Genomic DNA, 18,461 nt, shown 5'->3' with positions numbered 1-18,461 from the left:
AAAAATTCGATTTGCCCCATATAGCAGGCAGGGCCGTCGCGAGGCAAGCCTCGTTGGGGGGGAGGGGGGGGGGGGGTGGAATGCAAATTTACCTGATTAAAAAATTATTGCCTGAAACTTTTTAGCTGGTGTCACAAACCTCTGCAATACATTTTATCAATCTAACTCTGTATGATAATAACCGACTTTTCTAATAGTCTTGTCAAATCTCTATATCGGGACGGGCAAAAAATATAGTTACTACCTGAGGCGGCACCATGGTTGCCGCCGAAGGGGCAGGAAATTTTCGAATTGTGATGCTTCTAGTTCCCTGGAAAATTCACTCTTTTAAGCAGATTTCACTAAAGCAATCCTCCTAATCCTATTGAAAATTATTGTCTTTTTGCAAAAAATTTTTACAGCAAATAAAAACAACAATTTCGCCGTGGTCTTGAAAAATACCAGGTTGTCAGTTACTTTTAAATTTAGATCCCTCTCTCCATCTTAGCATGCCTTATGAATGTTAAGAAAAATCTGGAGCTCATAGTGAATTGCAGTTGACGCTTCTTCTGAGAAACTTTAGGAGAAATGGACACGAGGCACAATTTTACCTAAGATTGCTTGATCCTTCATTGATTTTATGACAGGTAGGTCTCTGAAATACCTAAAGCGTTTCTTCCACCGAGCGGATTTTACCTGAAATTTCCTATTGAGATACTATTGGAGTGGGTGTGACAACCCCCCAGTCTCGACGCCCCCTGAGCAGCACCTCCAATGAAAGGGCACCGATATAGAGCATTTTTCCAAGAGCAAGCAAGCATATAGAGCAAGCAATAGAGCATTTTTCCAAAATCGTTTGTTGTGGGTGCAAAATTCTCCCTTGCCCTCTCCCCGCCCCCATTTTCCAACCTGTGTCGGAGTCCACGAGATTTTCTCGGCAAATTGTGCCTTGTAAGAAACTTTGCCTATTGTTGAATATTTCTTCCTATCCATGTTGGAAGAAGTTAATCGATGGTTTTCTCTAAAAAAATTTGTTTGTCGGAAGCTATGCGGTGAACAATGCTATTGAAAAATAGTTGATGAAAAAGGACAAGAAGTGCTTTTTGAAAAATCTATTACGCAAAATGTGCTCATGATCGAAATGTTTTCATTGGCAATAATAATGTCTTGAAACGAAAAGAGAATCCCTTAAGAAGAAAATTCATTAAAGAGTTTATTTATGACAACGTGATTTTGCTGTTGTTAGGGTAAATTTCCTTGAAACGGTCCAAAACATGATCCAAATCAAGCATCTCTGCACGTTTCGCATGAATTGGCATTCGCATGAGCAGCAACAGGGATTTCAACAGAGAGGAGCACGATGGTATTGTGGGTCAGGCAAAGGAGCACCATGAAATTAAGAGCCAGTGCAGTTTTCTCCTCGATTATTTATATCATTCAAACAAGATTTAAACCGGGTGACATCCATCAAGTGCCGACGGTATTGAGAATGCAAAAATTGATTGGCTGCCGACGGGGGGGCTAACAAAAGTCTAGGGGGGGGGCTAAAGCCCCCCTTGCCCCCCCATGCCGCCACTGCTGATGATATTTACATAACAAAAAATGGCCAAAGTATTTTTAAACCTTTTTTGGCTTGAAATCTTTAATAAGTCCCCTCTCAATTATAAGCCCCCTCTCTTTTAAGCCCCCCTCTAAGACCCGGGGGCTTAATAGAGCTTATACGGTACTCTAAAAACTGTTTTTGGGTAAGCTCGCATAGAATGATTAAAAAGGATTTATATTTATTTTCAAAATTTGAACTGGAGTAAAAACATCCTCCAACTTTTCGCTGCAGAATTCCCATCTTTGTTGACAATGTCTCCGCAAGTACAGTTGAAATATTGACTATAATAATTATTTGAAATTTCTTTTATTGCGTTATTTCAATGTATGTGACTGAATTTCAATCCAATGTTTGGGTGAAAATAAGTATATACGATTCATGAAATTCTGATGATTATACTTCAGAGCTTGTAACTGATAGAAATAGATAAGTTCTGGATGATTCCGATATGATTTCATTTTTTGCTGCCCATCAATTTCCTGGACTAGCCTTCCAATATGCTATGATCCAGAATGAATCCCTTGCAGTAGCGGCGCCACGGGGGGGGGGGGGGGGATCGATTTTGTATTTCGACTAAATTCGATGAGAAAATGTTGGGGGAGGGGTAATATTTAGACACCGTACTTTTTGTGATGTAATCCTATGATTTTCAAACTGCCAATTTTCAAACAAAAGTTAGTCATAGGCGTTCCCTTCAAATAAAATTGGCGTTTCCTGTTGATGAAAGGGCGTCTTCTGGTGGTTAAAAGGGCGTGGCTTTAATTTTTTTTGTCTGTCCCCCCCCCCCCCCCCCCAGAGCTTAGTGGCTGGCGCCGCCATTGATCCCTTGGATATCTAACTGTTTCTTAAATCTTTATTTGCTCATAAACAAAACTGGATTTCAATGTTTAAAGCTAGGTGGCTAGAACAACAACATTCACGCGTATGCCCTAGCTTTTACTTTCACACTTTCACACTTTGCTTTTAGTTAACACGATTTATATCACCGTTTTGAAGACAAAGTAGTTACAGTTTATGTATAAACAATAAAGTTTACTGATAAATAACCACTTTATGATAAATACCAAATACGTCTGCAGACACAAAATTTAGTTGACTATAAAGATATGCATCAATGAACTATTTCTAATTGTGTGTAGTCGTCAGTGATATAACCGATTCTGTATCCGGGCACACTTTTGCAACTTCTGTGATTATTCTCTCGTATTTTTGATCGTGTCTATTCCATCTTTTCCAATATCATTAGTGCCAGCAAGGAGTAAAATACAATCAGTTTTTCTTCGTGGTACTGGCTTGATGCAATCTCTCATATCTGTGTTTGTTACCCCGGGGTGTTTACGTATCTTTACGATATTCCTCTTTCCGAGATAGCATTCTTACAGGACATTCATCGCAATTGAATCCTCTATGATTGTAATATTTTCATTTTTCACTGAGTCTTATCGCTGTTTCCTTTGTCTATCCAGTAGCCTTTTTTGTTACCATTGGTTTGACTTGCTGTTCTTGTTGTTGGCGTTAAAATCTCTTTCTTTTCATATTTGTATCAACTTTTTAGCACTTCCTAAAAAATGAACTACAAGCACATTATTTGTTGTATGGTCTACATGCTTGTAGAAAGCCAGTCTTATCGGCTATTCTATCTTTCTACAAGAGCAACATTACTACAGACGACTTTTCTTCGTGAAAAACTTAGGCCATCGCCTCTTATTGGATGACTCAAATTTAGGCATGCAGAAAAGCGCACAACGGAGAAAAACCGGGAATTATCATCTGTCCTCTCTCCTTCTACATTTATCATTCGTCAATGTCAAATCAGACTTTCGTTGAGCCATTTGTTTTCAAATTCAGACCAAAGAAAGAAAAAGTTATCCCCCAGTTTGGTTTTATAACTTGAATGAGACTTATCGCGTGTCACACGTTCAGCCACTAAATAGAACGTAAGACGAGATGGAAATACACTACCAGGACAAAAGTACTGCAACACCCAAATAAAAATGGCATAGATAATTGAAGTTTTACAAACTTATATCTTTACGCTGAAATATTCCTCTTAAAGGAGAAAATAATCATGCTAAACCGGTAGTCAAATTTTTTGAAATTTATTGAGTATTTCGAAATACTAAGAATTACAATTTAACATAAGAAATTTTACAGTTATAAGAAAAGATATCTGCACTGGTAAAATCAAAATATCTACCAAAGTCTAGTAGTGATAAAATCTCGTGTAACTGGTCTTTTAATTTTGAATATTTAGAAACTTTTTATAGGAAGTGCGGAAAATCAAACGATTTCGATCCGGGGAATCTCAATTGTCTACCACCACCAATAGCAATCAGTCAAGTTAAAGCCGCTTGGCAGTCTCAAGTCAAAGCCTGTTTTTAACAACGCAAGAGCTGCGTATTCTCGAAGTACCAAATCATGGGCCTTATTTTGCTGCCTCTCTTTACTTTCCTGTTTTTTAAAAGCGTCGATGGCTACTGCAGTGGTGGTACTGAGACAGCATATACTTACTCAAAGACATTGTCGCACTTATATTACTCAAATAACGAGGACTGCACTTTCTACATAAATCCTCAGTATTCAACCGGATACTACCTTGAAATTAAATGGGTTTCCTTCAGCGTTGAAGGAAGCTTGCCGTCATGCACGTACGATTCAGTGGAAGTGTATCTTACAAGGTATGAAATTTTATCGTCCACGAGAGCGCCTGTGATTTGTGGAAGGTTTGAGTTGATGGGAAATTTTACTGTGTTAGATTCTGTTTGAAGTTTATGACATGGTTTGGTCTTAAATTTCTACAACCCTATGCAGAAGCGGAATTGCGCACAGTTTTCTGTCCCCTTAACTGGAATTTCTGTCCAGATTGCAATAATCTAGTGAATGTTGTTCTTGTTGCTATGCAACTTCAACAATTCTGGGGGTAGTGACAAGTTTAGCATCCGGGGGGTTTAGTGCTAAATATTGATGAGCAGGTACAATCACTGCAAAAATTACTTGGAACAACTAACAATTTGCGCTGTGCTTTTCTAATTTTCATTTGTTTTCTTGAATACTACCACTTCCGCCCCCCTTTCCCCCAAAAACAATGTTGAAAGTATAGAAAAATATCAAACAATCCACAAGAAAAAGCGTACTCCATAACCCCTTTCTTTTTTCTATAGTAAATCAACATTGTTCCTAGGGGGAGAAGGGGATGGCTGAATTTGCCTTTGAAAACCTACGTTAGTGTTCTAAGACTTTAGGCAGTGATTGTAGGTTCCTGGCAGCTTGCAGCTGATGTGTAAATGTATGACCATAAGTCCACGAACAAGTAAGTCTGGGGACGTATCCGAGGGGGTAGTTATTGGCGATGGGGTGTTTAAAATTGGGGGATGGGGTGTATCAAAAAGGGGGACGGTAAGCTAAAAAGATAAAGAGAAGTTGGACTTGTTGTCTAGGCAATTTACAAAGCCTTTGATGGAAGGGCAAGAAGATGGCAACAATTCTTGGTGATCAATTTGATTGAAGGAAAGATAATCATGAGTATTTTGAAGTTCTAGTTACAAAACCTAACAGTAACAAGGTGCTGGGTGGAAATATAACAAAATTTGTAATATGCCTAAGATAGAATTCCTTTTTGCTTTTTTGCCATTCACCAAAGATGGAATTATTGTTGACCCTTAACTTTTATTGTTATTATGTACAAATTTTTGTTTAGCACCCAAAAAACCAAGGAAGCGACTTTCTTTGCAACACAATCATTTCTTCTTGTTACTATTAATTTGCTAAATACAAAACAAAAATCAAGTTACCTTAGCAAACAAACAAAATGAATAATACAAGTGAAGGTTAGTTACAATGACAAAGTTAAATATTTCTATTATTTCAGCATCTTCCCAATGGCAGATTTAAGGGGGAGCAACCAGGGGCTCTCTCAAGTTCCACTGAGTTTCTGTCTACTCTTTCCAAAATTATGTTCAAGTTTTCTCCATTGATTGTCATCTCTCCCATCTTCTTTCAGCATCATTTGCCTGTCACTCCCACTGCACCATCAATCAATTTTTTTCTGTGGACTACATTCTCTCCTGACCCCTTCACACATTGCCAAAATCAATCAATCAATCAGTTTTTTTCTGTGGTCTACATTCTATCCTGACCCCTTCACACATTGCCAAAATCCATCAATCAATTTTTTTCTGTGGTCTACATTCTCTAGGGAACCCTTCACACATTGCCAAAATCCATCAATCAATTTTTTTTCTGTGGTCTACATTCTCTCCTGACCCCTTCACACATTGCCAAAATCAGATTCTTTTCTAAACTGTTTACCTTTCTCATTATATAATCAAAGTAAGTCAGTCTAAGCTTTATTATACTATGCACTTCTAAAATCAACTTCTATCAATCAACTAAGGGCAGTTGTACAAAAACTGTAGGGTGGCTGGAATCTGCACCCAAAATATCTACAGCATACTAAGATTGAGGTATCTTTCTTTAAAATAATCAAGGTTTCTTTCTTTAAAATAATCAATAACTTGACACCAGACTACACTAGAAGCCCTAAACCCCAACTTCAGAAATCAGGCTACATTCTTCGCAGACAGGCTTCAGTAGGGCAAATACACGCGAGAACTGAGAAATTTAAAGCTAGTTTTTATCCAAATTGTTTATCTGAATGGGAAAAACTCGACCCAGAGATCAAACAATCCCACTCAGTAAGTGCTTTCAAAAAACAACTATTTGCATTTATCCGTTCACCTAAAAACTAGTCTACAACATCCACGACCCAAAAGGTTTATCCATTTTGACACAACTTCGTGTTGGACTTAGCAAGCTGAATTTTCACAAGTTCAAACATAACTTCAGTGATACCTTGAATCCTTTGTGCCCAGTAAATGATGGTATTGAGGATACGGAACACTTTTTGCTGCTCTGCCATGCCTATGATACAGAAAGACGTGATCTTCTTGACAATGTGAGGGCTATATTGCAACCACAATGGATTAACAAACCTTTCAAATGAAGCTTTACTGCAAATAATTTTTTATGGTCATGAAAAATTATCTTTAAATTCAAATACAAAAATTCTTGAGGCAACATTAAAATATATTCAGAACTCTGAAAGGTTTCATTAAGTAGTTTTATAAATCTTCTCTCCTATGTAATTTGTCTTTCATTGTTCTTTGTTTCATTGTTTCATTTTCATTGTTTTGTCATGTAGTCTGTCCTTGTTTTTGTTTTAACATCAAAATTGTAAATGTTTTTAATTATTAGTAATCTGTAACATGTAATTTGCAACATTTATTAATGTAACTCTAATTTGAATCAAATATGTTTACTGTAATGGCCACAGGGTTGCTATGTATTTCCATGCTCCCTGTGGTATCGTCTTGTAGTTGTCTGTTTTATAAAATTTTATGAGAATATAAAAAAAACGAAAAAAAGATTTAGGTACAAGGAAATATTTTGAAAATATTCATAACCTATTTAAGAATTTTGTCCCTGAGTTTTATCTGTTTTGAACTTAAATGACCAGGGCATGACCACTGTAACGTTCTTGCAAATTCTATGGACACACTTTGAATAAGATATGAAAAACAATATCAACAGAAAAATTATACACTGTAAAAATTATTGTCCACAAATATTATGGAAAACAACAGTTTTCGCCTCTAAAATTCAGGCACTTTTTTAGCCATATTTAGGTAAAATGTTCACAAGTGATCCTTAAATTGTCCATAAATTAAGCAGCAATGCCAAAAATCATTCTTATGGATTTTATCCCTAATTCAATCATAAAATGTATGGCCATTTTAAGAGTTGTGACAGTCACTAGAATATTTTCAGATTGTCCTTAATATTTCAGATTGTTTAAAAATGCTAGATAAAAGGGATATTGTCCAAAATTAAAGGCACATGGGAATTGTGATTTATTAATAGCTCGAAACTTCACACAAAACTGTTTCCCAATAAAATTAATAGGGATTAAGAAATAAAATTTAAGAACTGGGGAAAAATTTTTATGGATAAAACAGAAAACTTCTCAACAACTTAGGGGCAATACAATTTGGGAATTGGTAACAAATTATTTGCTGGAAAATCAGTGGTGCCATGACCCGTTGGGTAACCTTAGCACAAAAATTCTCCATTTCTTCCATTCGTGTACAAAAATTTATTGAAGAATTTATATTTTTATCCCCAACTTAGAAGTCTATTTTTAAGCTTTGGACAGAATCGTGATTGCACAGCTTTTGAAGCTTCACTTAAGGCCTGAATTGTTGCCAAAAAATTATTTGTAATTGAGTTATTCCTTACTAAAAGAAACCAGAAATATTCTGATCAATTAATCAACAATCATTTAATCAAAATCTAAAATATTTTCTAAATATTTTTGGACATTAACAAACTTTAAATTTTGGCTAACAAGCTAACCGGGGGGGGGGGGGGCACAACGAAAAAAGTGTGTACATAAAGTTAAATTAGTGTATAAAATATGAAATGCCAGTCTAATTATAAAAACATAAAAACCCTATCTACAACTGCACACTTTTGGCACCCAAAACATCTGTTGGTTGTAGCAACACCAACAGCATTAGATTTATCAGGCCCCTCCTGCCCCAAAATTAATTTTGATTGATTGACCAAATTATTTGTCGAATGCTATGCTGATGTTGATATGTTTAGAAAGGTGTTCAGTCACTTAATGGCTTGTTCTTAGGATGTTCTTGGGGTGTTAAGCCTGTGCTTGGAATGTTCAGCCTTTTAGAAACAACGCTTATTGAATGTGTTATTTTACAGTGCGAATTTTTGGAATTACGAAGTTGCTGTTTCTCAATTCATAAGGAATCTTTTATTGGAAAATTTTTTTAACTTTATACTAGAATATGACAATGTCCTGAAGTTGTCTATCCTGGAGAGATTGCAGGTTTTCTTTCATCAGGAGTTGTGCATTATGACATGGACTTATCACAAAAAACAAATCTTAGGGCTTTTTCTTGGATTCTCTCTACCTTTCTATTATCTGCCGTTTTGCAGAAGTGTCAGGCTGTACTGCAGTATGTCAAGTGAGAGAGAACTGCTGAGTTGTAGATTGTTAGTTACCCATTGGTGTGCATTATACAGAATGTCTCACTCAGAAACAGAGGATGAATAAAAATATCAAGACAAACATGTTACTTAGTGGGAAAGAGCAAACTTTGCTGATGTTGGCAAATTTCTAAAAGTAATTTTTAAACTATTTTGAAGAACAGCAATGTGTCTTAGGATTCTCATTATATATTCAAGCGTTGAATACAGTGTGTCCTCAAATTGATTGCAAGGTTTTGATTACTTTCAATATTTCTTTACAGCAAAGCATATTTACTATTTTTCTTTGCACAGCTCTTATAACTCTATCGGAAAGTTTTGCTCATCTAACATGCGGTCAAGCAAGCCATTCACTATGTATTCAAATGACGGATATGCAAGGATCCGATTCAAGTCTGACAGCTCGAACACACGAACTGGATTTTCATTGACGTACCAGCTGAAAAGCAAGTCCTCCTACCCACTGGGTGGATCATCAAGCTCGACATGCTAGTAAGTTTTTCATGTTGTTTGCATCTGTAATTCTTTAGTCAAAAGAAATTGTCTAAGCTTAAAATCACCTATTTAATCGTTTAAACATATGTAATCATATCATAAGCCTATACCTGCACCCTTTTCTAGTGCATTGCAGTGGCAGATTAATAAAAGATTCAAAGGTTGGCGTTATTACTGATTTTGCCATGTGTTAAAAATCCTAGATTCATCCCAAGGGGCTTGTAATTGTGGCCATTTCAGAATGGGGGATCTTTTTTTCAAAATCTGTAAAAAAAAATATCTGATTTATCATTGACAACTGTCATGTGTCTTGTTCTGTGGTAATTCGATTAAGCCGCCTACAAGGCGTCTCAATATAAAAACTAGTATAGTGGGTTGGGAGCTTTTTCAATGGTGGGGGGGGGGGGGGAGCGTTTGCTCTTATTGCCACTCGACCTAAAATAGGCAGAGCTGTTCATGTAATGGACAGTTGAAAGGTGTTACTCAAAGTTTCGCACCCAATTTAGTTATCAAGCATCTGTTCTCATAGGCATAATAAACCTTTTATTATGCTTTTGAGAGCAGACGTGCCTATAAGGTTGCCTATCGGGATTCAACGGTTTTTGTTTGTTTGTAACTTTATTTTAATTCGATATTTTTTCTAGCTGTACATATATATATGGATATTTACACATACAACTAATCTAAATCGAATCTAATGTATAACAAATTAAAAGGATATAACTAAGGAAATAAATACGTACATACATAAGCAAAATATTTGAAGCAACATGGATATGAATGGACAAATATTACAGGATATCGATATCATTATATTTGCAAACGTTGCAGTTACAGCTAGGACCATCCCATCGTGTTATCATACGTTTGAAGCTGTTAAGATTGTCAGCTAATTTTAGTTCATTTGGCAGACAGTTCCAGATCTGAGGTCCTATGGCTTTAAGGCTCTTGGAACCGAAAGTTACTTGGTTTGGTCGAAAATGATTTAAGTTTTTAGGATTCCGAGAAGGATGTTTTAATGTTCTTGAACTTAAAATGCTATGATAAAAGGTGGATTCAAATTTCTAATCGTCTTGAATATTTCGATAAGCGTGTTGTCATCAGCATAATTGTACATGGTTGCTTGCTTTATAAAGAAGAAAAAGGTCATTTAGGTAGAAATTGAAAAGAATGGGACCCAGAACGGATCCCTGTGGGACTCCTGATACAATTTCTTGGAAGGAACTGTAGACGTTATTTATTTGGACACTCTGCTTCCGTTTTTTAAGATAGGAATAGACAAGAACCAGGGCATTTTCTTCAAAACCATATGCATGAAGTTTAGCTATAATCAAATCATGCGGGATACAATCAAAAGCTTTTGACAGGTCCATCAAAACGGACCCTACAATATAATTGTTGTCAAGCTTAGATTTCCACTCTTCTACAAGTTTAATCAAAACATGCTGTGTACTGTAAGCTGTTCTATAAGCTGCAATAAAAATTGAAAGAGTCTTATCAAGGAAAGGACTGAGCTGCTCAACAGTACGAACGGGCTCACCTTTGTCTAAAGGGCAAACTGCAGCAGTTTTTGCATTCTGGGGAAATATGAAATTTCGAATGCTGCAATTGATGGCTTTAGTAAGAGGCACAGTCAAATCATCGCTAGCGAGAGAAACAAGTTTCGGTGGAATTTGATCAACACCTGTTGACTTAATGCCATCGAGCATTTTCAGTTGGAGCCATACCTCACTAGCAGTAACCTCATTGAAGTAAAAGATTGAAAAGTTTGCTCAGGGTCTTGAACTATAGCTAGAATACTTGGATGATCCTTGTATTTGTCAAGAATTAACCTTACAGTTTCGCGATCATCGCCAATCGAATTCGCATTGGCGATACTGGAAGGCTTCTTACCAGAAGTATTTTCGACAATATTTATGTAGTAATCATTAAAAATCTCACCTGAATCATGGTCATCAGTGACTATTTTGTCATCTTTAATCAGGGAAATATCGGTACCAGCTAGAACACCCTTATTTGAGAGAAAAGGTTTCACCAGATCCAAGAATGCTTTATTGGACATGAGGCCATTGCTTTTAACTCTCTTGAAGTGATTCTTTATGGCCTTTTTACGGAGAGCAACACAGTGATTTCGCTGCTTCTTGAAAGCTACTTCATTTTGCTTTGAACGGTGTTTATTTAATGTTCGTTTAAGCCTAGCACGTGTGTACATCGCTTTTTTCAGCTCTGGGTTCATAAAGGGTGCATTGTTTCCCCTTAGAAACGTTGTTTCCCCTTAGAGCGTGTTTGTTTTGTTGTATGCCCCTATATATACTATTTCCCAGTGGGAAATTTAGATTGCCAGCGAAATGCCTCGAGACGAAGTGCCTAAAATAGCAGATATATTTACAGTAGACTGGAGAAAGATTGCAACATATCAGCATCATTCGCCCTAAATTGTTGTTTCCTTTTGTTTTCTATTAATTTCTGTTGCATGTGTTTTCAAATCGACTTTCACTGTTCTATTATAATAAAACATTAGTTTATCAAATACCTTCTTTGTAGATAATTGTGGTAGAGACTGTAGAATGACACCAAATTGTTTTTCAGCTACACATCTGGTCAGGCAGGTGTGTTCTATTCCGCTGGCTGGCCAAACAGATATTCTTCCGGGAGCCCAAATTACTGTTACATGAGGTATTACGTCGGTAGCAACAGCTTGAAAGTTGCTGTCATGGACTTGGACCTTGGCTCATCTTCCTACTGCTATTCAAATTCGCCATACTTCCAAGTGAGAGGTATGCATTCGCGCTATTCTCTCCATATTTCATGGCATTCATATTCGCCCCTAGGATCTTTCAGCTGGCATTATCAAAAAATTACCTAGCTCTCTTGTTCGAATTAACGCGTTTGAATTCAAAACTGAGCAGAAAATAATCCATACAAATACGTTCAGTGCAGAATTTAATGCATTCATAAACTGAAAGAAATCAAGAAGATTGTATATATAATAAATGATCATGTTTGTGAAAAAAAATAAAAGTCGTTTAAAAGTCGCAGTAGAGAGTCCCTTTCATTTGGGTCCTCCTTTCACGTTTTTGTTGTCGCAATATTATCTAGCTTAATGTAATACTTATTACAAAGTCCTCATTTTGTCGATACCCCTATACCTTGCCTCCTTCTATGGAACAGACAAGGAGGGTTTTGAGGCTTTTCTAGCAAAGAAGATCGACTAAGCTTTGTCTCGCGAGCAATGTTGAGTAATCTCCTTTCTAAGCAAAAAAGACTTCGCAAAACTATTATCTAGCTAAGGATAAAGATTTGAACAGTTCAACCTATTTCCTCTTTAAATATAATCCACATTCGCATTATACTTCAACAGACCATTTCCCTTATTTGGCTGTACTTCAGTGAGCGTCCAGTGCATTCTGTTACTTGTAGTTAAACCTGCGAACATTTCTTTATTTTCGCTACGGCGATTGAATGAAGTTCTGTAATTGTTCCTCCCTCTTTGCTCGAATTATCGTGTGACTCCACTGGGTGGCTAGATTGAAGAGCTTTTAGGATTACTGGAGAAGTTTGTATTGGCCAGGAAAGAACGATTATTTCGTGTTTCTTTGGGATCAAACCAGTTACTGACATGCTGTTTTTATGACATTTCTTGCTTCAGACCTATCGAGCAGTTCAAGGCTCCCAGCCTAGAGGCCAGTAATGAATGAAAATTTGCAATTTATTTAAGAGGTTTGACTGGGGATAGCTTTTGCATGAATTCACTAATTTGTAGAATTCTGTTCGTGTAAGTGTTTGGTGTAGTTCTGTCACAATCGAGGAATCTATTGGGTATTTAAAACCATCGTACAAAGCGATGAGCCAATCTTGAGAAAAACAGCATCTCTTTTAAATAAGAAACCAGGGCCCTGGGACCGGCATAATGCTTGAGCCTAGCATTTTTTATTTACTCTTTAATTATATTCCTCAAATTTTCCTGATACAGATACGATTTGTAATTACCATGTTTTTTGGCGTCATATTTTGAAGAGAGACTACTCTGCTTTTAGGCCCATAGGCTATTGCCCCCCCTCTCCCCCTCTTGTCCGCCCTCTCGTTGCCATTAAATTGAAATACTTTTCAGAAAAAACTTTCATTGGCAGTGAAGGCGTTTGATTTGTATCTTTTTAACACAAAATATAATACCAGAATAATGTGTAACACGAAAGAATAGCAACAGAAAAACAAAAGGCGATAAGCAAATAGCATTAATTACTTTATCAACCACATGTATGCCCGGACGCTAGTATGCACAGAAAATTGCATTAAAAATAAGAAAGCAACTAAGAAACACATTAGGCTGAATTTATGCGAAAAGAAGTGAGGAGCGCCAGGCTGAAACTGGAGTCTTAGCACAGCAAAATCTTGCTCCGAAAAAATTTAAAAGTTTGTTTGATTACCTCCTGACTAGGGGGGGGGGCTAACCAACTCTGACAGAGGGACTGTAGCTCTCCTCCCCCTCTTAGCGCTACTACTGCGTATTTTAATAAATGCGGTTACAACTGACAAGTTTTCTGCTGCTTTCAAATTCGAATTTCTTTTAATTTAGGCTCAAACAGTGCTTATAGCACAAAAAGCTCCATCACAAGCTACACGACGGCAGTGAGTACCACACTGTGTGGAACTCAGTCTCCTCGATCGTATACCACTGATTACAACTACGTGTATTTGTTCTTTAATAAACCAACCGGCTCGACAAGTAGAAGAGGTTTGGTTGTTGGCTACGTCGAATATGGTGAGTGCACCATTGATTTTAAAATGCTCACTGCTAGTAAACATAAACTATTAACTGCTAGTAAACATAAACTATTGACTGCTAGTAAACATAAACTAATCGAAGTCACAGAGTTTGAAGTCAGTTATTGCTACTTCTACGGATTATATTCCCTTCCCTTTTTCCTTCATTTGTCCAAATCTATCTACCAGGAGCCCTCGAATTGCCCCCCTTGGGGCTTATTAGGTCAGGCAATTTTTGATAACGACTCATTCGAGGTGGGTCTTATTCTAGGAGGGTGGCCTTAATCATCTACAGGTGGTGATACAAATTTCTCTTTAATAACCTTTTCTAAACTGTCAAATCAAAGATAAATAAAGCACAAAAGGACGTTTTAGTCAGAAATTTTGACATTTTCATTGTTATTGGCAGTCTCTTCATAAATTCCTCAATTCTTTTAGCTATCTTCATTCGCTGCTGAATGTCATGGACTGTAATGGCGTATTTCTTTGTTGTATCCTCGTTTAAGCCCTCTAGGGTTACATCAAAATGCAAAAATAATCTTGGCGTTTTATTGTAAAGTTCTCAATAGATTTAATGTGACGCCCTTAGGTTGGTAAAAAACTCCAAATACAGCTATCATGCTGCCTTCATCTCATGTAAACCATAAAATTAAGGGTATTTTGCTCTGTGAAACTAGATAGAATCATCACAACAACGCGATAAATGCAAATAATCTGACAATGAATGTCAAAGAATCATTTTAGCATGGAAGACGCTGGCAATCGCAGGTTGTATTGCTGCAAGCAATCTTTTGAGTCGTTTTCATTTTTAATCTTTCCAACTGCGAGGCAAATGAGCCATTTCGAGAATGTATAAAAGCTCTGATCATAATGTCATTCTGACATAATGCAGCAAGTGAAAATTCTGAATTTCCACTCTTAAACCATTGATAACTTACATGTTGTGTGCACAATTTCATTCAGGATCCTCGTCAAGTTGGTCAAGTTGGTCAAGTTGGTCGAATTGGTCGCGTTGGTCAAGTTCAAGAAGTTCAGGTTCAGGCACTGCTATTGGCGCATCAATCGGGAGTATCGTTTTTGTTGCGATCATAATAGGAGTCATCTATGGATGTTGCAGAGCATCTTGCAGGGCCAATCGAGGAGCCATCATTGTAGCACAGCAAGGACAGACCGCACAAGCCGCCCCCATTGTAATTGCCAATGTCTCTAACAATGTAGCAACATCCCAGGCAACTACTCTAGCACCTACAACTACTGCAGGTTACATGCCACCACCGCAGGGTGCCCCTGGCTATATGTACCCACCGCAGGGTGCCCCTGGATATATGCCACCACCGCAGGGTGCCCCTGGCTATATGTACCCACCGCAGGGTGCCCCTGGATATATGCCACCACCACAGGGTGCCCCAGGATATATGCCACCACAACAGGGTGCCCCAGGAGATATGCCATCACCAGATGGTCAAGGCTATATGGCGGCGCCACCGCCATACTCGACCAGTGGTCCTTATCCAACTGCACAATATCCTGGTGGAATGCAAAAACAATAAAGATTTGCAAAGTACTTTAATTTCAACTGATTCGTGTCGTTATTCTAAGATTTCAAAATCTTGCAGCCGTATTGCTGACAAGCCATTTTTCTTTAATTAAGCATAGTTCAGGTTTTCATCTTATAACTTTATGTAGTGCTAGATTCAATTTGCAATATATTTGTTGTATTATACCTGCATTGTCAGAACTATATAGATTTAATGTGTTGGGAATTCCTAAGCAACCTGCAAGGTTATTCACCTTCTTAATTTTTTGCCGAATGTTGATGAAATAAGCACTTGATTGACAGAAGATGATTACAAGGGAAAAAGCCCGATTATCAAACTTTTCGAATTTGTCACCCACTCCAGTTTTGATCCATAACTATATATTATATTAATCTTAATATTAAATCAACATAATGTTTCTGAAACCATGCACCTCAGCCAGTTTAAATGGTCATTAATTATATTAATAACAATATAGTGTTGTGACAACCGGCCCGTTGTCAGGGGGTTATCAACAGGTGCTAGCGCTTTGCCCGCTCGATTCAAATTGTTGTTCTGTTGCCGTATCGCATGGTCGCTATCGCCGCCATTTTACTTTCGTTCGCTGTTCGTGATGATTTGTCGGTCTGCATTGTTTGTGTATCTTGACAATTATATTTTATTGTTAATATTACGATAACTTGTTGATTTATAAATGATTGATTAAGTATTTAGCTTCATGTTATTTTTATTGAATTATGTATTATTTTTAATAATCTTGTTACTTTAAAGCAATGTATCACGGTATTCTAAACTAATTAATTGATTTAACTTGTTTCATTTGGTTTCGTTGGTCTGATTTATGGATCTATTTTTGTGATTTATCAAAACGCATGGAAAAACCAAGAAGATATAAAAATATTTTTTTGTTACTACAACTGTTTGAGGTTACTTTACATCAAGTACGAATACGGTTCTCGACGTTTTTCCTCTCGTTCCACATCAACAAACAAAATATCTGGCTCATCTTCACCTTCTTCTTCTCCAGCTTTCTACATCCGAGGAATTCAGGTTCCCCATCGGGCTAGACTGGTGCTTAACTGGCTTTTGTTAACTTCCCTTCAATTATTTCTCTCAAACGTTCCAGCTGATTCAATTTTGACTCATCAATTTCTAATTCACAATTGATCAGAATTTCTTAACCCCTTGTTCCCAATGGCCAAAGAAAAAATTTCGAAACCTAAACGCTTCCAAATGATTATCCTTCGTGACTTGCAACATATGAAAAAATAGCTCTCCTAAAAAACGATTTGTTATATTATTGCCTACTCTTTCAGTTCCATTTATTTGGTTAACATTTTTATGTTTACTGTGGCCTAATAGGCAGATCGTAGATGATTCAAACTACGGCGTGCTTCGAACGTAACTTTTTATAACTCTCCAAACATAACAATATATATAGGGTCTGGGCCCTAGCGTCCTTTCGCTGAACAAAACATTACATTTACTCTTTTCTTAATTAAAAAAATTAAAACAAAATCCTTCAATGTATTAATCGGGAGTTTATTGGATCTCCATAAAACTGTGTCTGTATACGACTGCGTGCAGATCGACGAACAGGAATTTCTTCTGTGGCTCTTTTGTGATATTCGACATTATCATCATCATCAGCAGCAGCAGCAATGTTACCGTCAAGTCTTTGTTGGACCTTTTTGAAGAATGAAGAGTTACGGGAAATGAAATGATCTCCGTGTCTAGCAACAACCTTTGATCCATGAACACGAACGACTTTGTAAGGTTGCACGTTAAATCTAGATAAGAACTTGTTCGTTTTCTTTTGCATACAGATAACCAGGTCACCTACTTTAATATCGCATTCTTTCGTGTTTCTGCGTTTATTAGCATAGTTCATCGTATTTTCCTTTCTTAGCTGATCATTCTCTCTCGCTTCACGATGTCTGTTTATGTTCTTGTGCTTTCTTGGTAGCATGGGCAGCTTTCCTTTAACAGGTCGATTGTATAATAACTGTGCTGGCGGAACTTTCGTTGTGGTATGTGGTGTGATTCTGTAATTCAGAAGGAATTTGTGAAGCTCTTGTTGCCATTGTCGTTTTTCAAGAATGGCGGTGCAAATCGACTTTCCAAGGGGTTTCATGAAAGATTCCACTTTAGAGTTTCCTTGTGGCCATAAAGGCGTAGATATTGTGTGACGTATACCTAATGCTTTCATGTACCGGTGAAATTCATTTCCGAAAAATGGTGGGCCGTTATCAGACTTCAATTTATCAGGCATACCATGACGTGCAAAAATAGCATCCAGCTTTGGAATGATTGCACTTGCTGATGTTGACGGAACAATATCGACCTCTGGAAATCTCGAATATGTATCAATAACGACAAACAGATACTGTCCTGTTGGCAATGGTCCATAAAAATCAACTTTAAGTTCTTGCCATGGTCTTTCGGGCAAAGGTGGTGACTTGAGTGGTTCTTGTGCATTTGGAGCACCTGTAGCTTGGCATGCTAAACAGTCGGCTATCTCTTCATTAACTAAGTTTTCGAGCTTAGGGAACCACACGTACTCGCGAAGAAGTGCTTTGGTTTTAGCTGTACCTTGATGTCCTTCATGGGCCATTTTGATGACGTGTCTTTGAAGTGACTCAGGTATAATGATTCTAGTTCCCCTCAGCAGAATGTTGTTGGTGAGATCAACGGATATCTCATGTTTTATTGCGCGAAATGGTTGTAAGATATCACCGTTCCAACAATTACTCCTGATAGCTGCTCGTAGACACCGCAATGTTGTATCTTTATCAGTGGCAGCCTTGATTTCACCCAAAGAAAGAGCAGGAAAAACAGCTTCTTGGGTGACGAAATTGACGTATTCATCAGCTATATTTTGCTTCTTGTATTCAGCTGAAGTTGGATGACGTGAGAGATAATCGGCAGGGTTTCCAATCCCTGATTTATACACAACTTCAAAGTCGTATTGTTGTAAGCGCAGTATCCAGCGTTCGATACGCGCTGGTGGTTTGGAG

The 18,461-nt window shown here is 37.4% G+C and overlaps 2 protein-coding genes across 2 annotated transcripts in view; both read left to right on the top strand.

Moving 5' to 3' along the window:
* LOC135683321 (uncharacterized) overlaps positions 1-18,461 on the top strand; it is a 61,962-nt gene that overhangs the window by 8,931 nt on the left and 34,570 nt on the right. The gene's annotated exons all lie outside the window — the stretch shown is intronic.
* On the top strand, positions 3,921-16,269 carry LOC135683367 (uncharacterized). The gene is made up of 5 exons (XM_089109396.1): positions 3,921-4,260; positions 8,942-9,139; positions 11,732-11,919; positions 13,719-13,904; positions 14,870-16,269. The coding sequence occupies exons 1-5, from the start codon at positions 4,001-4,003 to the stop codon at positions 15,454-15,456; spliced, it is 1,419 nt and encodes a 472-aa protein (XP_088965522.1). The 5' UTR covers positions 3,921-4,000; the 3' UTR covers positions 15,457-16,269.

Source organism: Rhopilema esculentum, chromosome 7 (genome assembly GCF_057945365.1).
Source record: "Rhopilema esculentum isolate cy_ngs chromosome 7, ASM5794536v1, whole genome shotgun sequence".
NCBI lineage: Eukaryota > Metazoa > Cnidaria > Scyphozoa > Rhizostomeae > Rhizostomatidae > Rhopilema > Rhopilema esculentum.
This window is presented reverse-complemented; position numbering and strand designations above follow the sequence as displayed.